This window comes from Ischnura elegans, chromosome 10 (genome assembly GCF_921293095.1).
Source record: "Ischnura elegans chromosome 10, ioIscEleg1.1, whole genome shotgun sequence".
Lineage (NCBI taxonomy): Eukaryota > Metazoa > Arthropoda > Insecta > Odonata > Coenagrionidae > Ischnura > Ischnura elegans.
The window spans coordinates 232,243-259,345 of record NC_060255.1 but is presented as its reverse complement, the minus strand read 5'-3'; the positions used below and the strand labels follow the sequence as shown (position 1 = coordinate 259,345).

At 39.1% G+C, this 27,103-nt stretch overlaps 1 protein-coding gene across 1 annotated transcript in view; it reads right to left on the bottom strand.

The window, feature by feature from the left end:
* LOC124167096 (protein ANTAGONIST OF LIKE HETEROCHROMATIN PROTEIN 1-like) overlaps positions 1-13,929 on the bottom strand; it is a 50,619-nt gene extending 36,690 nt beyond the window's left edge. Inside the window, exons 1-2 of the mRNA XM_046544886.1 lie at positions 13,908-13,929; positions 13,440-13,566 (exon numbers count right to left, since the gene is read on the bottom strand). Coding sequence (XP_046400842.1) covers positions 13,440-13,566; positions 13,908-13,929 — 149 coding nt within the window. The remainder of the gene's footprint in view (positions 1-13,439; positions 13,567-13,907) is intronic.
* Positions 13,930-27,103: the final 13,174 nt, after the last annotated feature.

The following is a 27,103-nucleotide window of genomic DNA, read 5'->3' as shown; positions in this document are numbered from 1 at the left end:
TTCAAGCCTTCAATTTGTTTTTATTAGTGAGAATGGAGGCTCTTTACATACCTCCGCTACTGTTGCATGAGCACCAATGTCGACAGAGGCAATAGATGCACATACTTCGACGGCAGATACGCGATATCAATCCCTTCAAGACGCAAGATTGGCGATGGATCACTGAGTTCACACCACGATTAATTCGTAGACGTTTAGATGGCTTGCCGGGGCATACTTTAGTACGTTAAGATAAACATTGATCATCTATTCCATCTCTTGCATGCATTATTGCTGCTGTTCAGCAACACGACCAACATGATTCGTTTTTCTGTTGACATAATAGAAATACTAAAACATGTAAACATCTCGCCCTCTAGCAGAAACTGTTAATAATCTACTCGTATTCACGCCGGAAAAATTTTCAACAGTATAAATCGTGAATAGTGGCATGTGCTTGCACAATCAGACACATATGTATACGCACCACAGCGCATTTAAAATTATGTACTGAAATGATGAGAACAGCTCAAACGCATACGAGAATGAACCATTATTAAATAATAAAATAACACTTGCTCTCATTCCGCGTAAGCATTAGCTCCATATTATGAGGAAATTAGAGCTAATTGTGCAATTACGAGCCCGCTACGTGATAACTGACTTTGATATGCAGCACTTGACAACATATAAAAGAGGTAATATACAGTTAATAGCTATAAACTAATTAAGCAACCGTAACTTATCATTAATAGGTACTTTTAAAAGAAAAGACCTCACTCAAAATTGAGTAAAGAAGTATTATTTACTTTGGGAGTGAATATTCCACGGCATTGTATATGTTTCTCTATGGTAATTGAAGTTGCAGTTGGCCGCCGAATTAACTTTGTGTCGGAGATTCTGATTCGTTCCTCGCATCCGCACAGCTACCAACATAAGAAACTAAAGTGATAGTTTGCAATTCGTCAAACATCTCACGACACAGGCTTGCAGGATCGCTTGAACGTCTTTCACGGAGAGAGGCGTGAGAACTCCACTGTGGTTCGAAGCACGCGAAGCACAGGTATCACATTTATAGAATCGAGCTGCTGGTGGCAGACTACAAAAATGACACATTCAGTTCATCTGGCTTGTATGGGCACTTCTTTGTTTATGTATGGCTCCGATAGTTATTTTGATTTTGACGTCTTGATTGTTTAGGATTTATCACTCTTTGGTTGCGAAAAGGTGGAACAAAAGAAAAGGGATGGGTAAAAGGAATGATCAGATGGAAAGGCGCTGAATGTTTGAACCGCGAGAATTGTCCAAGATTGAGATCCAAATGATCGTTAAAAGGTCATAAATAAGCATTTGATAGACAAGGAAATAAGTTTCAAGTACTATTTACGCTGTATTTACTCAAGTTCCTGTTTTTGAATCGAGACCGACTGCAAAACGAGTCGAACTTTTAGGTGTTGCGTAGACATGCAGCAAACGTTATGGGCAACGCAGTAATAAGTACTGAATTTACCTTGCCAAAAGTCTTACATTTCTCGTATATTCCTGTAGCATGCACCGATTCACAGGAGAAGGATGGAGAGAAATCATGACACACTCGCTTTCAAGTCTAAAATTCAACTGCCTTTATTATGTCCTGTTTATTATATCACAAGGCTTAAAGGCAAGAGAAAATTTTAAAATGTGCCTTTATTATGGAACACTACTATCCAACAAAATTTGAACGATATCAGCGAAAGACACTTCCAGGGTTCCCACTCTACCTGAATAATGAAATTCACGGCTTTTTCCAGGTTTTCACGGTTATGTTTCACGTTTTCACGGTTTTTTTTCAGGTTTTCACGGTCACAATTTCGCTAAATTCACGGTCCGTTAATAAGCCAACAGTAAGAAAATCACTGGCCGTATATCAACAGAAAATTAATGTATGCGGCAAACGCCGTGAATGTTAACGCCGCAATGAAAAGTGATATCTGTTATGACGTGATCTATCGTTTGCAAAATTCAGGGCCAACTAAAGGACCAGCCCAACCGCGCTCTTGCCTCGACGCCGAATACCCTTCGGACCTTCTTCTGTCCGGACACCCGAGGTCCTTTTTAATTCCTCGCCGAGAGATTGTTTTTTACACACAGTATAACTGCACAGTAACCAAATTTCCCCCACCCCAATCATTCTTATTTAACGGAAAATATTTTATTTAAATTGTTTATAGAATATAATAAATTGATTCTTTCTTATTTAAAGAAAAATATTTTATGAAAATTGTTTATAGAACATAATAAATCGAAAAACAATTTCATACACCGTATTAGCTCAAATCTAAGACTACCCTCCTTTTTTGGAACTCCACTAGGGGAAAAAATTTTTTTCCTAATAACGTTACGATTATAAAATGAATGCGGAAAAAAGATCAATGCTTTATTTTTTGCTAGGTTGCCTATGTCCCAGGAAACGCAAGATTTTGGCGAGTAATTAAAGGTTTCAAAAAATATTTAAGATAATAACAGGAATAGTAGTACTTTATCAAGAAACCTACGTCATATTGTTGATTCGACCCATATCTCTTTCAAAATTCTGAAGGAAAACGCCAACTCACTAAAAAAATGTTTGCTCTCCACTCGGAATTTACACTGCTATCATGGATTTCAGTCTGATGTAAAAATTCTTATCCATCAAACACCATTTCCAGTACACGTATTCACGAGAGCAATGTGCATGTTGTGCCTAAAACAACCGCATTCGCCGGCACAGTGACTGGTTGTGAGATGGATGACGAAGGCCAAAAATAGTCTATTACTTGAATTGTTCCTGTCTAATGAATGTATTTTAAATATAATTGAGGTAGTGTGTAAAGCGTGAACTATGTTGCGTTAATCGTCAGGGGCACGCTCATCTGGATCTTCGTCTTCATATCTTTACTTGTTTTCTCCGGGTAGCTCACTCTACCCCCACCCCTACCGTCATGTGCTAGCGGACAACCCAAGGCGCTCTGCAATATTCACACGCATCTAGCCCGGATTCTTTTCTTCGTGTTCAATTATTTTCAGTCCATCTCTTAAAGTTCTCAATAGTTTCTTCGGAGTGGCCAAGGTCCGAAGACGAATAAAATTGAACTAGTGAAAATGAAACCTGACTTTATTAAACCCACATGGAAAACCCTCGGTGGTTCGAAGTCCAGCCACCCTGGAAAGTAGGGAACCACTCGTACGAGGTTAAGTTCGGAACTGATGCTATCGCGTAGGGGGGTACGCAGAGCATACTGCAGAGGGAGAAGCGTGACCATATGACTGCGCCATCAAATTTTTTACCCTAAAGATACCCATTCTTTTCTAACTATCGTAGCGCCAGATGAGCAGATGAATTCGGATTGTTAGTAGGGAGAAACAAAAATCCTAAGAAGATATCCCTTCGTCAGTAGCTCTGACAAGTGAGACTTATAGTAAAGCTCGTATATTGATAACTGATAACAACCTGATATCATGTTTCCGGGACAAAATGCCGAATTAACTGCCGAGAAGCTAAGCTACGACGATATCGCGTCTCGCCAAAAATCACCATCGTATTTTTTCATCTATTTCCTTGCTTAAAATACATCGCGTTTGGTCTCGTTTTTCTTTTAATTACGTGCAAATGGCTAACATTTCAATCTAATAAAAGCATAATAGCAATTGCTGAATATCATTGTTAGATACCTTTTTGGCTAATAGGGGACTCGTGCAGCAGTTGACCTCCAGGAACTGGAAACTTTGAAGGAATTAGGCTGAAAAAGGTCAGTGGGTGAGAAGAGGGTGGAGCGCGAAACACGTTTCTATTGTTCTCGCGTACCTCGATATTTTTTCGAAGCTAAGGTCTTCGTAATACAATCCCTGCGCGAGCTGGGGCCTTTTTTTATTTTGAAGAAGAGGAAAACGTCAGAAGGGGGGAGGCGAATGCTGAATGGAGGAGGATAACGGATCTTGGGAAATGCGCTAATGTTACTTTCCCACGGCACTAAGCTTCTCCCAATGGTAGTTCCATCTCTTGGGGAAGATTCCAACTATGTGCTTTTCGTTATTAGCCAAAAATTACACATTGTATTTATTTCGTCTCATTTACGTCTAACGATGGATGCGGGAAAATTATGCGTCGGAACCACGATCTTCAAACGATCAATGCGAGAAACAATACTTCGGGGAACGATGGATGCGGGAAAATATTACATTGCCTATAAGGAGCTTTATTTTGGATCAGAAACGGCGAACGATCAATGCTGAAACGATAGATCGAGGTTCCACCGTATAACTTTTCTTTTGAAAGCGGCAGTGTAATGACATCTTTTCTCTGCTATCGTAATACTCAGAAACCAAAACTGAATCGATCTCTCTAATGAGAGGCAAATCATGTTCCCTTCATACTGTTGTTCTGGGAAAAATGGAACGACTTTGTAGCAGTTTATATCGCGACGGCATGGAGGCTTTAACGTTACGATCCTAGGCGGATCTAGGGAGGGTAACGGGTGCACATACCCCCCAGACACTTAAAAAATATGCAAGATTTTGAATGTGGTCACATTATCATTGCGCTCGTTTTGTATCATGAGTTATCCTTGTGCCCCCCCAGAACAAAATCCTGGATACGGCTTTGGTTGTGCTCCCCACTCCCCAGAAAGAAATCCTGGATCCGCCCCTGGTTAAAATTTAGGTAAATTGTAATCAATCACACAAAAATTTTGTAAGTTGATCAAGCTCTAACTTCAACGGAGCCGAACCCAGGGGGAAAGCAGGCGATCTCGCGGACACGGCAGAAGTGCACCCGGCAATTGATTGGTACGCACGCTTCACCTGCTGCCAATAATGGCAATAGTTTTTCACTTAAACACAAAATTAAATAAGCTAAATTACTATTCAGGTATTTTTGACGTTGTTTTTTCGTTGCATAGCTATAAATATTAGGTTGCAACCTCAGGTATCCATAATTTTTTCCGACGAAAATTATGCAACCCGATTGACGTCGAGAATTTTGCATTCGACTGTAAGACTGTTTTCTTCAGGAGTTAGGGAAAAAAAACCTTATCTTAGATAGGTGCAAATGGGTAAATTATAATTCACTCGGTTTGAAATATATAAAGACATAATAAATACCTGATGAAACATGTTATTTTAACTTTCACCATTTTAACGCAAAACTGGCAAGGCCCAGGTCGACGCATGCGAAGATCGTGTAATGCTGTGTTGCCATAAGCGGAAATCTTCTCTCGTTTTCAGGCCGCAAGGCGCGAGAATTAGTAACGTCGCGCTGAAAGCTCGCTGTCTCCCGGTTCAAACGCAAGGAGCGTAGTGTCCACAGCGCATAGCAGGTTGTCCAGGTTAGCGGTCTTCCAATCACAGGTTTGAGGGTGTTGAATAAACGTTCAAATTTTTCTAAACAAATGCCATCTAGATTTAGTTTCGAAAGTGGTCGCCGCAGTCAGTGGGAAGCCTAATTGGGTAGAAGGGGGACTATCCTGTGACCGAGGGAGGGGAAACCAAGCCAGTCGAGGAAAGTAAACAAGCTGATGAGAAGTGGTGTCATATTTCAGGAGGGGAGGAGAGAAAAGGCCTGCGCTGGGAAAAGATGTTTTTTTTTCTTCAGGCAACATTCGTTCCCACGCTTTTCTGACCCATGCGACGATGCTCGCTACAATGAATAGAAGTGCGCTCGCCACGAACGAAGTTGAAAATTTCTGGGAAGGTATTATTATCAAGATTGAGATATTTTTAAGGTTTTAGGACGAAATTCACGGCTTTTTCCAGGTTTTTTCACAGTAGACGAAATTCTCGGCTAATTCACGGTTTTAAGGTTTTCACGGTTGAGTGGGAACCCTGCACTTCATGAATATTCCTTGTTAGGGGCTCCTTTCGACGAGAGGCCGGCCGCCAATTACATTCCTTATTTTTCTCCGTGGTTTGAACGTTATCAGTATTTACCTATTCTCGTAAATAGCCACTTTCCTTATAATTTGATCCTACAATGGGTAGAATGATAGGTACATTTATAGAGACATTTACAAAGTGAAATAAGTTACTTGATAAAATCCCACGGTAACCCTGATTTAAGAGTGTACTTACCTTGAGGATATCCCATTGACAATATAGATAATGTATTTGACTCCATTCTGTGGATCGACCACCACTTATTCCTTTTATTTTTGTCCTATCGAACACATGCAAAAAACTTCTTCGGCGAGTAAATAGAGGCACTAGACGACGGAGCACTTTATACGGTTTTATGGGATACACGATTTATATGGTTTTCACACGTTTTTCTATTGAAGGTCCACGCTGCAATACACTTACCACATTACGCAAATAATGTAGGTGTGTCACATAGATCACAATCTGCGATCAACCTATTTTAATTTAATCTTTCCAAACAATCCTCAAACAATCCAAAGCTCCCCCAACAATCGCCTTTATTTATTTCAACAACGCCTTGGCAACCCAACCCTATCCCAGGTTTGACGCTAAAACAGCAATTATATTCGCCAAATTTGCTTTTGAGTGCCTACATATACAGTTTTTCTATCCACTTCCTCCGTCTGTCATCAGTGGGTACCGTGCCGTGATGTAACGCGCGCACGCTCCATCACGTGTTGTCAAAGAGTCGATGAAGATTATTTTTAAAGACTCATATCTCACCTATAAAACATTATTCATCCGCGGAATTTTCGGCAAGTACATTTGAGGCAAGGATCTTATTATTTTAGTACTTTTAAAAAAGTTTGCATGTTCCCCATTGGTTTATATTTGAAGTTGAAATAATTTGTTGCACAATTAAAAATGTACGAAAAAGTGTCCGAAAAAATGTACCGTGTAACGACCTAGCCGTGGATCTTGTCCATGTGAATGTACAAGAATCTGTTCAGCAAACCATTCAGAAAAATGTACAGAATCTTGTACATTCTAATGTACCGTGTAACCAGGCCTTAAGAGTGGTAGAGATATGTGCAATAAATTTCTCTTTTATCATGTCTATATGGAACTTACTTTCTGAACATACATCGCCGGGGCGCAGCTAGGAATTAAGGCTGGTGGGGGGGAGGGGTTTAGGTGTAACTTATACCGGGGTGTGTGGGGGTATGGAATACCCACCAGGATAAGCTTTAGGTGAGAGAATAATAAATTGCAGAATTTCAAGAGAAATGGTTCAAAATGGTGAGTTTTACGGCTTTCTGAGGGATATTATATTTTATTGATCCTTATACTATGTATTCTATTAGTAACATAGAATATCTTGTTTATATATAGTAATATATTTCCCTTGGGCTACATCCTTGCTGCCGTGGAAAGGCTTGCGTGTTTCTATAACCTCTAGAGCTGCACTGGTGGGATTAATTCTAAATTTTTCCCAGTAGAGCCAGCCATACCAGACAGGTCGAAGGGTAGGAGCCAGACAAATAGTCCACGAGATGGTGTCACGTGAAAAACACTGTTGGAATGGAAGTGGGAAACCCTACCAACTATCTCTTCCCTGAAAAAAGGAGTACAACCAATTGAGCATTGGTGACTCTGAAGGGGAGTTGGAAGCACTGAAGGGGAATATGAGGAGAGAATATCAGGAACTAGTGGACATTAGTGTAAGGGAGATTGAAAGTATGAAGACTGTTAAGGAAAGAAGGGATAATATTAAAATGGGAATAGTTAAAGCGGCTGAGAAGTCAATTGGTTATGTTGACAGTAGAAGATAAAGAAGCCGTGGATAACGGAGAACATGGTAAAAGAAATGCAGGAGAGGAGGAAGTGGAAGAACATGGACACAGAACAGGGCAAAAGAATGTATAGGGAACTAAATAATCGATTACGACGTGAAACTAAGAGGGCAAGGGAGGCTTGGTGGGAAAGATAGCGTGAGGAAATGGAAAAGTTTCAGAAGGAAGGAGAGGAGGGCGTGTTATATGGCAAAGTTAAGTCGTTATCGGGTGGCAAAAGAGGGCAAACCATGCTTAAAATTCAGACACTTTACTGATTAGAATCAGAGGTTCCACGGATCAAGTCCCAGTGACGGATGACTTGATGCTGCACACACATACTTTAAACATTTTTCTGATCTTAAAACTTCGCAATGCCTATCACAAGGTCCATGGGATGCTGCATGGCTATTGATTCTTACGCGCTTACTTATTTGTTGAAATTGGACTACTATATTGCATAACCAATTGGGCAGTTGACTGAGGAGTGAATTTTGACTAGCATTTCCGCGTCGTCCAACCCAGCTTCAAGGCCCCTAACATTAGCTGCATGTGCAATGTGTCACGGCCTACGCTTCTTCTACCCTTCAAGGGAAAACTCCTATAGAGTTCCTCACAGCAGAATGAAAGCACTTTTTTGTGCCACCTACGAGAAATCAGTTGCCTGTTTTCAGTTCCGTATTGAAATGCTTTGCTTTGTATTCTACGCCCAATAATAGTTTCCCGAGGATTGTATTGAAATCAATTTTACTTACAGTTTAGAAATGGTATTTAAGAGGCAATAAGAGAAGACAACAGACTGACTGACTAGTGGAATAAATGGAAACTCCTTAACAAACTCATTGTAAATGACGAATTATGATGTAGTATTTCATCAATAATAATAATTATTATTAGTTTCACAGAGGACACATTACGTCATGATTAGAGGTCCGTGAAAGCAATTTAATTTTTTGCTAAAATTCTTTTTAAAACCACATAATTTAGGTGTTATAGAAAATCTTGACGGTGTTATTATAATGCTACAATTTTCCCATGTTTATAGGCATTTTATTATTTTGTGATACACATTTCATGTATACTTATTCTTTTATTATTCATTTTATGTAACATTCAGCACAATTTCGATTGTACAAAATTTCTGATAAAACTAAATGAAGGAAATGGTTCAAGTTGTATTGGTTCAATATAGTCTTGGCGAATACAATCGGCAAATGACAAATCCCCACCTTGTGCATATATGTATGCTTTGTGAGCCATTTCAGAATGTTTGGATTGTCAAGTTCATTCTACACTAAATAAAGCCCTTAAAAATTCTTCTGTAGTGGCAACAACAAGCTCCTCCTTTGCTTTCTTTGACTGAGTGACTGTGTGTTCAAATGATAGCCGTTGTTTTGCGGGTCCCCTTTCTTTCGCACGTTTATGTGTATCGCTACTGATGAGCTTTAACAAAGTGTCAAATCTTTCAAATTAAAATATTTTATCCACTTTGCACAGTAATACTCTGTCTTTCACATAAAATCCTTCTCAGCTGAATTCACTTGCCCTGGTATGAACAGTATCACTAGCTTTTGACATTTTAAAATTCCTATCCTTCGTTCGAAATTTAAAGCTGGAACTACGATAAAAAAACAGTCCAACCGCAAAGCATAACCTGTCACGATGGTGTTTTCAAACTGAGTGCTGGGTGGCTATGGTATAACCATAGTACTGTATAACTGATAACTTGGCCGAAATGTTTCATGTCGTGGGTTCCCTTTCGGTACCCCTCCCAGGTGTTGAGGGAAGGTAGGACAGCAGCCAGATATGTACAACAAAATCGCATAGATTTGCCAATCAGTCAAGAAAGGCAGTGAAAGAATCACACATAACAAAACATAATCGGATTCAAAGAAACTTGAAAAATTATTTCCCATTTATTGATCCTGAAACATCTAGATTGACTTATTGATTGATTGAATTATTTCAATGTTCTATACAGGGTAGTTATTATCAACAACTATTTACGCAAATTTATCGACATAATAAGAAAATAATGCATGTTGTTCAACATTGTCGCCCCAATGCTTCATAAAAATTCTGAAGTTGACCGTAACATTGCTTGCATATAATATTTTGCATGCTTATAATATTTTGTAGATAAAAAGCACTATGGAACAAAGCCTGCTGGAATGGTTCGCGGCCGTTTGGCGGAAAAAAATCAAGGTTTAAGGGGTATGTACCCAGTACTCGTACATAATACGGCGTTGAAGAGTTAAAATTGACATTATGGGCCTTAACAACATTAATCATGACAGAAGATGAACAAAACTATTCAATACTGTACCACTAGCACGTAAATCTTGTCGTCAGGAGCAAAGTCTTTGCCGAGGGAGGGGAGGGGGTGGAGGGGAAGTCTGTAGTAAGTGGTGCGGGCCGTACCTCAGCGGTGCCGCTGTGCGGGGTGGCGCCCTGGGGGGGATTGCTTTACGACGGACGATATCTCCTAAACGCTTAGAGATAGGTCAAAACCAACAGAAAATTGGCCCTAAAGGGCTTTACTTTTACGTTTTACTTAGGAATAGCATTTTTTTGATCCGAAAAAACTCAATTGAGGGTCCTTAGTACTTAGGGCCCTTGGGGCACGGGTTGCCATTATTTTAAAGTAACCAAATTTTAACACGTGAATATAAACCTCATTTGGATCATTATGAGACCAGGAAAACATAACTTTTCGAAATTCTGAAAAATAAGGGCCGGCCTAATGCCCATTGAGTAGAATATCCGACTATTGGAGTGTAGACCCCCTTTTCAATTATCCTTGCTTTAGGAAATGCATTGGCAGGGACAGGTTCACCGCGATCATGCAAGCTCTGCATTTTGCGAGTAATCCTGGTCGCGATGAGCCGCAATCGTCTGATCGACTCTACAAAATCAGTCCGTCATATTCCGAACCTATTCCTCGTTCCTCTCCCAGCCTAGCCTCCAGGGTCCTTGGATTGTCTAAGCACTTTCCGGAGACACATGACATCGACCAAAAACGAAAACGTGTCCCTCAACGACGCTGCACGTTCTATTAGTCTAGAGGGTTCAGGAAGGAGACGGCATATTTTTGCCCCGCCTGTGAGGGATGCCCACCCCTGTGCTTGAAGCCATGCTTTGAAGCATTTCATAGAAATGTTCAATGTTAGTCCTCTCCATGATTTAATGTATTAAATATTATGTATTCCATTATTAAATGTTATGTAAAATTTAAGTATTAAATGATAATAATTTCAAAATATTTTTTATTTTTCCTGGTTTTCGGTCCCCCCACCATGTACCTGGTGAAAACCGTTGTTTCCTTTCGGGAGTGCAGAGGAAGAGCGAAAGATGTAAAATTCTATTGTTTCCTAACTTTGGTATTCCCTCCTGGAACGGGTAAGAAGCATTAGCGCAAGTTCCTAGAAGATAGGGATCAGCACCCGGGTCGGGTTCGGGTGATTAGCACTTCGGAAGTTGTCGTCTAAACCCAATTTTTGTATCCACTTGGAATGTCGTCTCCTTCTCTGTATTATTCCTCCTTTGTTTGTTTCAACGCAAAAATATATTTCCCGGAAATTGCGCCGAAAAAATAAAAACGAGTCTGAAAAATTATGCTTCGAAATATTTTATACATTTTAGTTTCAATGAATGAAAAATCATTTTTTATACATAGATAAATGGTTAGAGCAGGTCCTTTTTTTCATTTAAAACAATATAATTTTGAAATTTGAGAGAATTTACTTTGAGACTCATGACAACTGAACATAATATAACTCATTATTTTCAGAAATAATAATTACGTATAGTTTTCAACAGAAATACCATTGTTAATGCTAAGATAAGTTTTTAAAGAATGGATTTGAACAATATTACAATAACACCGTCAATGGGTAGAAAAACGGCATTGAATTCGATAAAAGGAATTTGTGATTAAATGAACACTAGCCGTCCTTATAGGTGGGGTGAAACTCTCGTCCTCTTAGTGTTAATTTAAATATATGAAATTTACATCTTTATTTGTTTTAAATTCCCACCTCGTCTTTGATTTGAAAGATATATTCCTCGTCGGCTCCTTCAAATAGAAATTCAAAAAGTTGAAATAGAAAAGGTCATGCCACATAATTCTCTATCAACGACTAAGAAATTCGAATATTACACAGCCATCAACGTTCTTGCTAATTAATATTTACGGCACGGATCAATTTATATTCAATTGACATGTCAGATTAGAGACAGAACATGGCATACGGTAAAAAGAAAAAGTCATCGGAAAAATGGGCTCGGTTATGCAACCACGCATTACACGACTGCTGTGCTATCCGGTGACGTCGGACGACGATCGTCGTCAAATTTGAAATTGCGATTTTTCATAAAAAAAAAATTTTTTCGTAACTTCCAATGAACAATCTATTCAAAATGAGACCAAAACCATCTAAAACCAAAGAATTAAAATTCAGTCACCGGCAAAACTTAAAAAAATTACCGCCGCGTTGAAAGTGTTAAGGAATGATAACTTACCATGCTCATGGGAAAGAATCAGTAGCACTAAAACAGTAGTACTTATGATATGGCAACGGTCATGAAGAAGCATAAAAATCAGGAAATTGCTACACGATGAAAACCATAATTCATATTCAACACGTTATAACAAGAAAGTACCAATGATGCATGTGATGTTTGGCTCCAAAATATTATGAATCAATGCACAATATGTAAACGTATTTATCTCATGCTATCCACACATAAGTACAATGCATTTAGAGAACTAGGTATTCCATAAATTATCAAGTTCAAAGAGAACCACCACCTACTACAGTTCAAAACAAGCACACTCATTTATCTCTACAGCTGTAAGTTGTTTCCATGCTGGCGAGCTATAGTCTAGGTATAAAAAACAACCCTCAATAAAGTTACCATTTTCTCGATATTACTACAGAGATTTTCCTCCTTTCCAACATTGCTACATCAATCACCTACAGCAGAAAACACAGCCATATAACATGCATCGGATAGATGAACACAACCCATGATAATCACGAAATCAACACGAACCTTGACACAACCCTAAATCAGTCAGTGGGAGTTCATGAGTTTTGCCCAACTCCACAAATTTAGGGGCAGTAAAATCCGCTACATAAATATTGTTCTAATGTGACTGAGATTCGTGTTGGCGAATATTTAATAACGATTCTTCACAGAAAATAACACAGGTGATAGCTTATGAAACAACCTCATGAAACTTCGGTTTTTGGAATTATGATATTATTAAATTATACAACCATACATGTATCATTATACCTATTTTGCCTTCTTAAATATATGAAATAAGACCGTGATCACCATCATACGTACGTCAGCTACTGAACTGTAAGTTTCTAAATACGTCAGCTGCTATCCTTGTAAATAGAGTATAAACAAGACTCGAAATAATTGTCGAGGCCTACGTCGCCTCGATATTTATTCTGCCTAGGGTGGCCTCAAAACAGCGACAATAAGCTTTGTGAAATTGCAACTTACGGAAACGTAGAGGCTTGAACGTCGCCCCCTCGACATTGTCGAGGATACGACAAAATCGAGGCCTTCATGAATAAGGCACGGGGCAGGGATTATAGATTTAGTAACAACTTAAATTTCTTAATGACGTTTCTTTAACTATAGATTGGATTGGCTCCTACACTGGGACAAACGATTTGCTTCGTAAAAGCCAGACCTTTGTGATAAGGCTGTTAGCGAGAGTGCTGAATATTCACTTACCTCCCCTCTCCTCCCCACCCCGAGTTGGGCGTGATTGTCACCTCACAGCAAGCGTCCTCCTGAGTATTGTACACGTACAGCTTCAACGCACGCCCCTCGTGGGCCTCAATCAGCGAGAACAAGTCCTCTGCAACAAAGACAAACACATGTAACACAATCAGCAACAGACGCAACCACTTTCCTAAGTATCTTGAGAAATAAGGCCATTTTATGATATTTATACTGAGTCAATCTGTTACAACACATGTTTAATCCAGTGATTTATTCCAATTCTAAAGGCCGTTTTACAAGGAGCACGTAATTGTGCAATCTTACGTACACACCGAGGCATAATCAATATTTCGTCGTGTATAGAGGAGTATTGCTAGAATAAATGTGAGGATGCGTGGATGCGAGACGGCAAAATAACCTCTGTTCTAATCCCGAGCATGCATTCTTGCAATTTCAACAAACATTTTCAGTGCTAACCTGCAAAAATGAAGTGCCCCATGTGATATGACCTTTAAGAGAAAATGCCATCTCTTAACTTGAATATCTCACTTTCAGAAAGCTTTTTGAACAGGCATCTACGATTTTAGTGCTCAGAGAGGTCAAAATAAGGGCTGTTGACTGATTGCAAAACAAAATACCTCTCGACATAAAACAGAGGGGCTTGAGCGACCAGCCCAAACCGCCCCTGGTGATTACCACTGACTAGGTCAGCAGTAATCACCACGTCAGCCGATATGCAACGAACAAATGCTGACTAGGTCAGCTGATCAGCAATTGCCTTGGGCCCAGAGCTTAGGGGCCCCCACAATGCGCTTGTCTATCGTGAAGCCTATGTGAAAGATGTAGTAAAAAATACAGTAAAACCTCACATTAACGAACTCCCGCTGAACGAAGAACTCCGTTCAACGAACAAATGCTATTGGTCCGGCCAATTGTCTATGTAAACACGGTACACCCATGTCTCGTATAGCGCAAGGGATGCGTTCCTTGGGATCTTTGCGCTATACGAATTTGCGTTATATGAGAGCGTTTTAACACTGGGAAGATAGGGATGCATTCCTGGTAGCATAGGTCTTGGGCATTGAATTTCCTCTAAAACATCTATATTCCCATAAAAAGCCTTAGAAAACATTATTTATATAAATGTTTATAGTTTAAACACCTTTAAAGATAGTATGCTTGCATTCAAAGACTTTTATTCACGTTAAAAAAAAATTCTTACGTGCTTTCGAAATTCCCTCTTGTCGTGTGGGTGGGCCAACATCTGCTATCTCAGGGGATCATAATGCGTTGCCGACAGTTGACGATATTTCAAACCAGTGTAAAAACAACTATCGTGTCACCCAGGCCCTTTTGTTGCTCATTGAAATGACAGGAAAATGCTTCTTTGAATGCCATTTCATAGCCAGCGGAGTTAATGAATGATAAATCATTTTAATTTGAAGTCCTCCAAGTCATTAGCAGCTACGTGAAACAGTCTTTAAATGCCTCGAAACCTGACCCAGGTTTTCATTCCCTGAAAATGAATGAACGAGAATGCATTCTTTTCCAAAAGAATATCGTCTCATCAACACTAAAAACTAGTCGAGGGGAAAGGAGCCACTTTCAATCACAGCTTGGAGCTCATCAGAAAATGTTGTGGTGACTGCGCTATCAACACTTGCAGATTCACCTGATATCGCCGCACTGAAAATACCTGCTTGCCGTTTAAATTCTGGAACCAACCGGAGCTTTCACTGAATGTCTCGGAGCGATTACCACCCTCGTCTTTTTGTACTGATTCACTATGAACTTTCCGTATGTGTAGACCGCTTGGTTGAAGCTGGTGCGGCTGAGGTCACTGATGTTTTAACTTCGTCTTTATTAAGAATAAGGCATCGTGCGTTTAAACTTCCAAGCAATATCGCTTTGACGCTCTCCATTTTCAAAGCAATTGACTTCTTCTAGGTTTAAGGTGTTTCTTGATAAATTCTTGATTTTTCTACACGCATTCCTATTTTTTGCCATATTCTTTTGGTTTTTACTCTGTATGGCTCTATCTAAATCACCTTCTACCTTTGAACTGTATTCCTGAGACGCAGAAGGCCTACGACTGCGGGGAGGGAGCGAAGCCATTGTGTTTGAGGCTCTATAGCGGACCCTTTTATGTGTTGATGCTATTGATTCATATGCAACTCGGCCACCGCTCCATTTCTCCCCCGTGAATACTGATGACCTTGAAGGCTATAGCGTAGACCCTCCACCTGGAAGTCAATCGCCCGATATCCTATGACGGCAAAAATACATCTCAAACTGTATTGCTTAAAAAGAAACTCATTTCCACCAGCCTCACGCTTGATTAATGATCTAAATTATTTATTACCATTCTGTTAAGGAGACGAGATAAATTACTTCGGTAGGCCGGCTATCTGGACCCAATGACGAGTAATACTTTTGGCCATTGCACAGCAATGGATTTCGATTAATATATAAACAAAAAAGAAGATTTGAGGCGAGCAATAATGTTAATATGCGTAAAAGATTGCAATTTTGTGTGCACTTAGCGCAAGTTCACATTTTATCATGAGAGCGTTTAAGATTTTGATTAGGCTACACTGCATTGCAATGTTTCCCTGAAGAACGAATTTGCGCTATATCAAAATTGCGCTATACGAGACATGGGTGTAGTGAAAAACCCCAATGAATGAACTCCTCTTCTACGAAACCAATTTTTGAAAACCGATTAACCCGGCGGTAGTCGCGCCCATTTTCCGAACATAAATGGTCGCGTGGGGTGTCTTTGACACCCCAAAAGATTTTCTTCAATTTCTGTCGAACAGTATATATTATTTAAAAATTTCACATCGCTACGCATCCTTTGTTTATTTAGAAATGGATACACTATATATTTCAAACCATAAATTCAACTTTTATTTTTTTAAGAAAATGTTTTTGAATACCCTATTTTCCAGTAGGCAGTCCCAGTTCCTCCGGAAAAAAATTGCCATTTTTTTGTTTCAGCCAAAGAGCACAGTTGAAATATTGAGTTATAAATACGTGGCATATACTTTTATAAACATCTATCACTGTATCTCATCATATTTTCAGCTTTGACCTCTATTTGCCTTACGTAAATACTAATAAATGTACTAAATTAATCTACTTATCGATATTGCATCGATTTCCCAAAATGTATTCTTGAGGAAAAATTTACGATGATATTACGGTCACTTATAACTATTGAAATGCTCCTTTTACAAATTACAGTAAAACCCCGTATTTGCGTTATCGGAATTTACGTTTTCCCGCAAATTGCAAGTTTTTTTCAGGGTCCCGTCATATTTCCTATCTCTCCAATGTAAATAGAACCCTGTATTTACGCCGTGTTTTTTTCGTTTTCCCGCCATTTGCATCACGACGTGCCGACTAAAAATTTTTTTTTCCGTACTAAAACAATTAATCGCGCATATCAGCCCTAAAAAACTGTCGTTTGGCTTCCTTTCGCGCATTTTTATTTAAAAATCCATGAGAAAGAGACGTAATGAGAACTATTTTCGGGAAGAATTTGAATGTGGCGGGACAGAACGCCACTAACGTCGGAAAGTTGAACTACGTCATCTCGTTTTCTATCAGCGGCGAAAAGATTCACGATATGAACGTAGGTGTTTAGAGCAATCGAGCTATGTATTAATTATAATGCAAGAACTCCTGAAGGAATGTTGACAATAATCATGTAGTCGATAACTTGATACGAGAGTTTGAAAGGAAACCAGACGTGATGAAACGTGATAAATGCCGGAACTATAAAACTTGGCCGACAACTGGGATCATTTGCGCTGACTTCATTCAACAGTTGCGTAGCAATTATGGGTTAATTAAAAACTTTAAAAAAACTTATTTAAACTTGAATAATCCCATTCAAATAGCAGTGTATCGCAAACTATTGTAACTTTCAAAAATTATGAAGTTCCATGACAGTTTGTACTACGCATTTGATCGCCGAGGGGTAGTTCAGATACTCGTGTGTAGCCGAGTTACCCTCAATTCGTTCGGGAAATAGAATTGATCCGGCTTGAAAATGGAAATTCGAGGTGAAAAACGGACATTTTTAACTGACGAGAAAATGAAAATTTTAGAGATGGTTGATTCCCACACCGGAACCCGCATCGATTCAAACGCTGGCGAAGCAACTCGAATGTTGGGACTGTCAACATTCAATACCGTGGTGAAAAATCGCGATGCCATTGTAAAATATGCAAACCAGTGCGGACATTTATCAAAAAAGAGAATATACGTGAAGAATTCCGGGTAAGAATAAATAGAACGAATTCTAAAAAAGTAGTTTTTAGGTGCAAGATCATCAAATGTCCCTGCAAATGGTATCATCTAAAGGCCTGTTTACATAGTACATTAACCCGTACAAGTTAATGCCTAAATTATGAACACGAAAATGCACCGTGTATTCACCCAACTTGTGCGTATGCATGAACAGAAAATAGAACCTGTTCAAATTTGGTTCATGCATTCATAGTCGGATTTAGGGGCAGGGGACGTGCCCCCCCAGATGCTTAAAAAAATAGACAAAATTTGAATACGGTTATCATAGGAGGATCTATGGGAAGGGGGGGGCACGTGCCCCCCCAGACACTTAAAAAATATGCAAGATTTTTAATACGGTCCGGTTATCATTGCGTTTGTTTTGTATAACGTGGTATCATTGTGCCCCCCCCCCTCTCCAGAACAAAATCACGGCATTGCTTGTGCCCTCCAGCAAAAAATCCTGGATCCGCCCCTGATGATCATCATTACGTTCGCTTTGTTTTGTGTATTACTCAAGGAGGCTCAATCATTTAATTCAATAAAAATAACTTTGATATAAAAATAAAGAGAATTTTGTAAAGTCATTGTTATATCTTGTTTTTAATCTCAATTAAGACAAGATCTTTCGCCTGTCAGGCCCTCTGTGCCCCTCCCAGGAAAAAATCCTGCATCTGCCCCTGCCTACATTCGTACATGTCCCGTTCCGGTCCACAAAAATCATTCATGCAAGCAGAAATTAACTCGTACGTGTTAATGTATCGTGTAAACAGGCCCAAAGGCCCTTGAGAAAAGGTATTTCCCCACAAGATTGGGAATCTAAGATTCCACGGCATCTGTAATGGTTGGTTGGATAGATTCAAAATTAGGTAGTCTTGTATATTAGACGGTGAGTAGTGAAAGCAAAGATGTTAACATAGAGACAGCAACTCAGTGGAAAGAATCTGAATATTTTAGAGTTCTGGAAGGTTACAGCCCAAAAGATGTTTTCAGTGCAGACAAAACAGGATTACATATTTTTAAATTTTTGCTGCCAGCAAAAACACTGTGCTTCAGAGGGAAACAATGTTATGGAATAATGCCTAGTGAACAATTAAAAAATTAACATTTCCAAAGCCAGTATGTGAATAAAAGTGAAAATTCTCTATTTCCCACAATTTACATTTTCCCGCAATTTACACTTTTTTCCTTGGGTCCCGAGAAAAGTGTAAATAAGGGGTTTTACTGTATATACAGCATTGGAAAGGTAAACTAACAAATATGTAGTCCTCAACAGAAGTTCACTTTCATGCTATTGAAAAGTTTTATTGAATCTAAAGAATATAGAAAATAAATCATGTAAACCATTTATTTGCTTCTAATCACTTTTCAAAATTTTCAGGAAATGTGTACCACGCATTAGTTTCTAACAAAGTTCACAGTATATTTTTGTTTGTATATCAGTTGGAAAAAAAAACACATCTTCCAACTTTTTTCTTTATTTCTCCTCATCCTTTTCTCAGGCTCATTTTACGCATACTTCCCTATTTTTTCGAGTCTCTAGAGATCGTGTTCAATATCGATCTAATTTTACTGTATGGAAAAGTTAACGATCGAGTTATCTCACGAAGAAAACTTTTTTGCAATTCCTTTTATGAATTGGAATACCTAGGTATAACAAATGCACTGATATCAGCAGTGTTTGGCAAATGAAAGAAAATGGCCATGGACCCTCTCCCGATGTTCTTGTTCGTATGATAGGTGCTGCCTATTTTGTCTAATGTGGCTAGACCTCCTTCAGTGCAGTTATAAAAGGTCAATATTTCCGGTATTCTTTTACTATCTGTTCGTCTTGGATTCATTGATAGAAATAGCTGAGAATTGTTGGCGAAAGAATTACATTCTTTGACCATTTTACGACGCAGGAAACTAGTGCTTTTTTCTTCCTAAACCTAAATAAGCTGCTATTTTCTTCTTTCTCTTACATATACGACATTCAACTGCTAAATCTCTTTTATTTTTTGCGCACTGTTCACGCAACCATCAAATTATTGCTTGGAATTTCATCTGCTTGCGGAATATTATTGAACCAGTAGTTCAAATTATATTCCTCCCGTTTCTGTTTACAAAAGAAAACATTCGCTTTAACTCCTCTTTTGGACTGTTATCTACAAAAACTGGACACTCTGGTTGCCATCCTGAGTAGGTACATCTTCAAATACAATCAAATTTGCCAATGCAAAAATGTTGATGCTACTTTTTGCGGAGTTGGAAGGTAAATATTGCCTATATGAACATCTTCTTTGAGAAGGAATCAATTGCTCATCAGCTTTTTCTCATGGCCCATTTCTAAAATGTTGCCGTGATTTGCGAGCAAATATCTCAAATACATCTCCACTTGGTGCTAATTTACCGCTTTTCATTTCTCTACTCTAGCAGTCACGTTTCCGAAACGAAAAGATAAAGGGGAAAAGAGAAATATGTTATGGCTCATGGAGGAATAACATATTTCCACTCCTAATCCATCGTGGTTCCAAAACAATAAATCATTCAGTTACTCAGCTTTATTTACCCTGATTAGCAGTAAAATTCTATTCAGGAATTTTTAGTTTTTCCTGTCTGTTTCACTGTCTCTTTTACGAGAATAATTTTCAGTGACTTTCTCTACCTGAATATTAGTGCAATTTACAATTTTCTCTGCCATTCTATCAATGAACATCATACGAAAACAAACCATTCGTGTTTTGAATCAAATTTTTTTTTGCTAACATGTCCACACCTCTCAGTAACACTGCTACAATTTTATGTTCTTACGCTTGGTCTTGATCCCTGCGTATTGCATGTTGCAACTCCATACTTTACAACGTACATAAGCTCCCTTCCCTTTTACAAAAGTTAATCATCTCTGCACTGTTGTTCAGTGTAAGTGTCATGCGCAGCTATACGACACCCATCTTATTTTTCATCAGAATCAATCTTCCTCCCTCAAAGATTCATTCAAAAGACAAAGACTCTTTCTTTTACTCTAGAGGTAGCTGACATGTAGTATGAATTGAAAACGATGAATGTAAGTGTTATAGGGCCAACCTTCAATGGTAAATTCACAGAGACATGTAAATAATGATTTTTTTGAATAACTACAGCACTAACGTAATTGAACGAAGTCTTAAAAAAATCACTTCTAAAAAATCGCATTTTCTACAACAGTTGACGTCAGAAACAAATAATTCCTCCTCCTAATTTTCAATCAAAAGTCAAAATATATTAGCTTTTTCCTTTTTTCAGAAAGACTGCATGAATCCATAGTGTACTGAATGAACGTGCTGTAAGTATCACATGATCGATTTTTCGTGGCTCACTTCGAGAAAAATCACTGTAACATTATTAGAAATTACTTTCTATTTCTTTACATAAATTGAGGCAATAAATATACCAATACATAAATATTTATTTATGTAAACATAAAAAGACAACATTCATGGCCAGTTTCAGAAAAAGTAGCTATAATATCTGATGAGAATGGATGAAAAACATTCAAGGCGACTATAAATACTAAGCGGTAAACCGTAGCGAGAACGGTCGCGTGGGGTGTCTGGCGCACCCCACTCTGCAGAGCTTTGACAAAAGTAACTTTTCTTAAAAACTTGCATTGATTTTATAATAATCTTTTACATTTATCCTCAAAAAGCTTAAAAAATCAGCTAGACGAGGTTACAGATCATTGCAGTCACAATTGCAAGAAAAAATGGCGCTTATATAAGGCTGGGGTGTCCGGGACACCCCACGCGACCACTGCCGGGTTAAAAAGCACGCAAAGTGATTGAATAATACGCACTTAGGCTTCCTAATTGTGGTCTCTGGCCCGCAATTTGCATTGCAGCTGAAGAAATCAGCACTGTTTCGAAGTGTGCGAAGGTAGAATGAAGATAACTCAAGCAGACTTGCTTCAATTTCCATGCCCCCAGGATGATGCAACGTGCGTATCATACCCGGGGAACAAACTCCCGATCAACGAAATGGCAAAATTTCGGTCCCTTGACTTTCGTTAAAGAGAGGTTTCACTGTACTCAGATTACTAGAACCAAATTTATTTTGCAATCATAACATTCTACGCACTCATTTCTTGTTTTATTTATAACATACTCAGGGTATCAATATCATATAAAAATAAATTAAATAAAGTGTTAAGAAGATAGAAGAGACCCTGATGCTTTTCTGAAACGACTACTCACAACGGTTACGTATTTTTAGCGATGAGTCGGTTCCGCTACATGGCTCTCGGTACTGCCCCTTCTTGGTTCAAATTTCTACCGCATCAAATACAGTAAAACTTTGATTTTACGCAGTTGGAGGGACTGAAATATGGGCACTGTGTATAATCAAAGTGTGTAAAATCAAGAGTTGGTATTGAGTTGGAGTATAGTTTCCAGGATAACACTTGCTCATTATTTTTAGAACGCTTAGTAATACACTTTAGTACAGTTCTGATTTAGGCCAGAAACAGAACCAGAAAGTCTCACACGTGAGGTTTCATAGTAAAGGAGCATGAAATCCTTTTCAATCGCGTCACATGTTTCCCCGATTCAATTACTCATTTGGAGGCAAGAAAATGAAGCCTAATAATCTTATTTACTCACAAGCAACACCACAGATGACATGTTACCTTAAGAGAAACAATGTTGCATTCCTGAACAATGTTTCCCATTGTTGAATTGCTAACATTTCTGGCACTAAGATTACTTCTGTTACGCAGGAGAAATTTTGGAATGGTGATACTAGATGCTCGCAGAGAAGCTAATTTTCGAAAATAATCTCACTAAAAGCAGTTTTCAGGAAATCCATTTAACCACATCCGGTGTTTAGATCACTTTTTTTTAAAAAGTGATCTTAACACCGGAAAAAAGCATTTTCCCATGAAATTTTAGCACCAGTAGATAGGATCTACCGGGTATAGCTTCTCTGTCGGCATTCTTCCGCAGATTCAGCGCCGGGACCTTCGACTCACAAGCTGTGTGACTCATCTTCACGTAATATTTTGCTTCCCCATATCTGAAAACAACACCGGACTCTTTTTGTAATTCGATTTAATGGTGCTAAGCCATTCCTCAGTTAAAGGGACTGCCTTAACACTCACGTCTTGAGTTTGACTTCTCTGGGTTACTTCAATGATTACATGACGATTGACGACGCGAGTTATTCTCCGAGGGATTAACTCCCGTTCCGTTAAAAATAAACGCTTGCCACCTGGCGGGGTGTAAGTTTCAACCATCTTTCATTTAAACCCACTGACAATGCGATACAAGTTGAGTCAGCTCTGATAAGCGCGCCGCGCAATTAATTTTCCCTCACCTCCATTCTCTAAGACTTGTCCCCGCAGATGTGGGGTTAGCCCGCGGAATGAGGGAACGCATGCTGCTTTTATCATCGTTTTGAATCACCATCGACTTACGTCCATACCAGAAGTACGACTTTTTTTTGGATCACCTTGGAAGCCAAAATTTTGGCACGGGAGGATTTTTAATGGATCATCTCGCCGTTATATTTCGCCGGGGCGACGGAAAACATAGCATTGGCAAAATTCTAGAAAACCTTCCGTTAGGGCTAGATATTCCGTAGTTCATAATTCTGGATAAACGATCATCTACTGTAATTACAATCAATTGGTTATAAACAGCTCCGATCAATAAGTCGAATAATAAACGAAAGGTGATAATGTTAATATCTCCGGCGATCATCTGCCTTAATCAAAAGTAGTTACGCATACACGGCGATTGCCGTATGTTTTAGGTTTCGATATCCTTCAACGGCAAATTTGAACTAAGAGAGATATTTGCGTTCGTAAAGGAGACTGAAATATTACTGAGAAGACGCAGGAAGAAACAATAATTAGATTCGCGATGTTTTTAGTTTCTCGTTCAACAGCGCAACGTCATTTCAACCGTTCCTGTATTCATTTTTGCTACTCATTGAGACGAATGAATAACCTAACTTCATATTGCTCCAATCGGGATTTTCAAAAAAAGTCGAAAGAAAGCTGCGTAAAATCAAGAAAAGATGTAAAATCGAAGTTTCACCATTGCAATTCCCTATACTTTCAGGCCGGACTTGAGTGTCGCTGCGTAAAAACGAGACTTGATGTAAAATCAAAGTGCGTAAAATCGAAGTTTAACTGTACAGACAATGCTACATTGAGGCCGCTTTCAGACGAAACGACTTCTTGCCAGCTGCCGTTCACGTGATATTCAGGCGGTGCTCAGAAAATACGACTCTCAGCAACGCAGTGTGGACTGCAATATACGGCGACCAGCGGAAAATCGTTTCAAGTGAAAGTGGTGTTACGATTGAATCACGTACACATACAGTAAATCTTCGACATACAAGCAAGATATGTTCCCAGAAATTGTTCGAAAGTTGATAAACCTATGCAAGGCAAAGAAAAGTGTTGTTATCCTGCAGAATGCAACACTGCATTGCAATTATGCTTTAATTCACGTCTGCTCAGTTTATCCATGGTGTCGCTGTAGCGGCGTATCGGGCAGTTTATTGTTGAGGTTGTAGGAACTGTGACAGTGAAGCATGCAAGTGAGTTGTCAATTAAAGTAACAATTTAAGCTACATCGCAGAATACAGAACATATTTTGAACTGACTCACTAGTTACAACAAATTAACGGATGATGTCATCAGATGTTGGGGGAGTTTCACTATAGATCCTGATGCTATGAAGTGTGTAAACTGTGCTCTGAGCATATTTCGCGTGGCCAATCAAATTCAACCACTACTTTTCGTATGAAGATTTTCACAGATTCTTTTATCAATGTTGGTGGTGGTTTTCGGGAATTGCTGCGTACGTAACATTTTCACACTCAACGTTTCACTCCTCCCACTGGGAATGTTATCAATGGGAGGGAAACCGTTCTCGTCCTGAGCTTATACATGTTTCGTTACCCATCGTTGACCCTATTTTGAATTTTAGGCGATAGCCGTCGGTCATTAGATTGGGCCAGGAACCCTCTCCCTGTGTGGCTGAGGTTATATATCCATCCTCCCTATTAAAGTTATTAGGCCTTTTCGCTATCTCGATGGATTCACGCATAAGACGCTGATGATATTCTACCGTCTTCGCCAATACCCATGTAACGTTAAACATTATTCTATGCCCAGGGCTGGAGGCCTAATGTTCAGCGACAGCTGATGCGTCCCACTGATGTAATTTTAACGCTCTTTCGTGCTCTTTAAGCCTTTGGGTGATTGAACGCTGGCTCTGTCCCATGTAGCTTCTGGCGCAGCAGCAGGGAACCTCATACACTCCCATGGATTGAAGGGGAGGATGGCTATCCTTCGGTGAAGGTAGGATATTTTGAATTTTCTTCACCGTGCGGAAGTGAGTCTTCATGTAGCCTTTTTGAAGGATCCTAGCGATTCTATCAGTGACCCCGGAGATGTATGGAAGTTTATCATATGTTAATTCTTCCCCTTGTGGTCGTCATCTTGAGGCGGGTGTCTTTCTTTCATCGCTCTTTTTATGAATGAGACACTGTAACCATTACCTTTCAGTGCCCACATAAGGTGTAGCATTTCACCACTGATATGCTCCGCATCAAACACGATTTTGGCTCGGCGGGTTAGAGTTTCGAAAAGGCCTGCATCATTAGCATATGGAGAGGGTTCCTGGCCCAATATACAGGCATCCCCCGAGTTATGTAAGAGATGCGTTCCGGCAGACTCTGCGTAAGTCGAAATTTACGTAAGTCGAACCTTTGAGTTAGTGCTTCAGAGATTTCGATCGGTGCGGTGAAATTCTCAGCGAAGAAATGCGCGGTAAATTCTCGGTGAAGTTTCATTCAATTCACTGCGATATTCATGAATTCTACTGCGTATTCTTACGTTATTAGATACAAAATTGATAAACATTAATATAGTCTGAGAGTTGCATCTCGAGCATTGCCAATCAAAATGCATAATATTATTCCCAGAGTTGACCAATCGCGTGGATTCAGGAAAGTACGTATCTCAACGCTACATTACTAAACTGAATACTTAAATTGATTCAATATGTTATAAGAAATATTCAAAATCTTAGAACAGAAGAGTAAGAATATAGGGCTCAGAATCAATGAGAGAAAAACCAAATACATGAGAATGTCGACCACGGAAGACAGAAGATGGACTCAAAACGTTACATTTGGGCAGTACAACTTTGAAAATGTAAAATATTTCAGCTACCTTGGTACTAATTTAAACTGTAAGAACTCAATGACAGAAGAGATCAACAAGAGGATAATGGCTAGAAATAGGGCTTACTTTGCTAATATTAAGCTCCTGAAGTCAACTCTTCTATCTAAGGAGATGAAATTCAAGATCTATAAGACACTTATCAGACCGGTCGTGACATATGGAGCAGAAACGTGGAGCATCTCCACTGGAAACGAGCAAGCTCTGCGGATATTTGAACGGAAGCTTTTGTGAAAGATATATGGTCCCGTGACAGATGGGGTAACTTGGAGGATAAGAACAAACAAGGAAATAGAAAATATTATCCGAGGCGAAGACATAGTGAGGTTTGTGAAGACCCAACGGCTAGCTTGGCTAGGTCATGTAAAAAGAATGAGTGAAGAAAGGGTGCCTAAGAAGATTCTACATGGAAATATGGATGGAAAGAGAAAAAGAGGAAGACCGAGGAAAAGATGGATGCAGGATGTGGAAGATGACATAAAGGCAATGAGGATTGTCAGATGGTGGGAGAAAGTGCAGAACAGGAGAGAATGGACAGGCGTCTTGAGGGAGGCCAAAGCCCATACCGGGCTGTAGTGCCAAGGAAGTAGTAGTATTATGTTATACTGCGATCTAAGGGCCCAAAGAATGCATTGTCTACCTACCTATAATCATTATATCTTCTGCCTTTTATATATTACGTTGATCGATGAATCTGGTGGTTTCACTGCCACAGTAAATACACGTAGTAGGAGTGTCTAGGATTACGAGCAAATAACACACAAAAAATACCAGTGAATAACTATATTCTTAGATACATTCACACACACATACACTCAATCTTTCACGCACGGAAACATACTTTCACTGTCTCATATCACAATAAAATAACGTGAAAATATCATCATTTCAATATTTACTTCGCTGGAAACATCGAAGAGTATTTCCAAAGCACGAAGCTAATTAAAAGTGAGCTTTTATTCAGCCAACTCCACCATTAAAGTGCAACAAAGTTAGTGGGGAAAAGCTTTCAATGACGCAATATTCATTTACAGATGCACACAATATGAGAGAACGAGAAAATGCAGCTTAATAAAATCTTCCGCCAGAAACATGTAAACAATTACACAATTAATATCGTGTGTCAACTTTTTCTAAACTTTTTCGTGGCGTTCATTGCCACCAC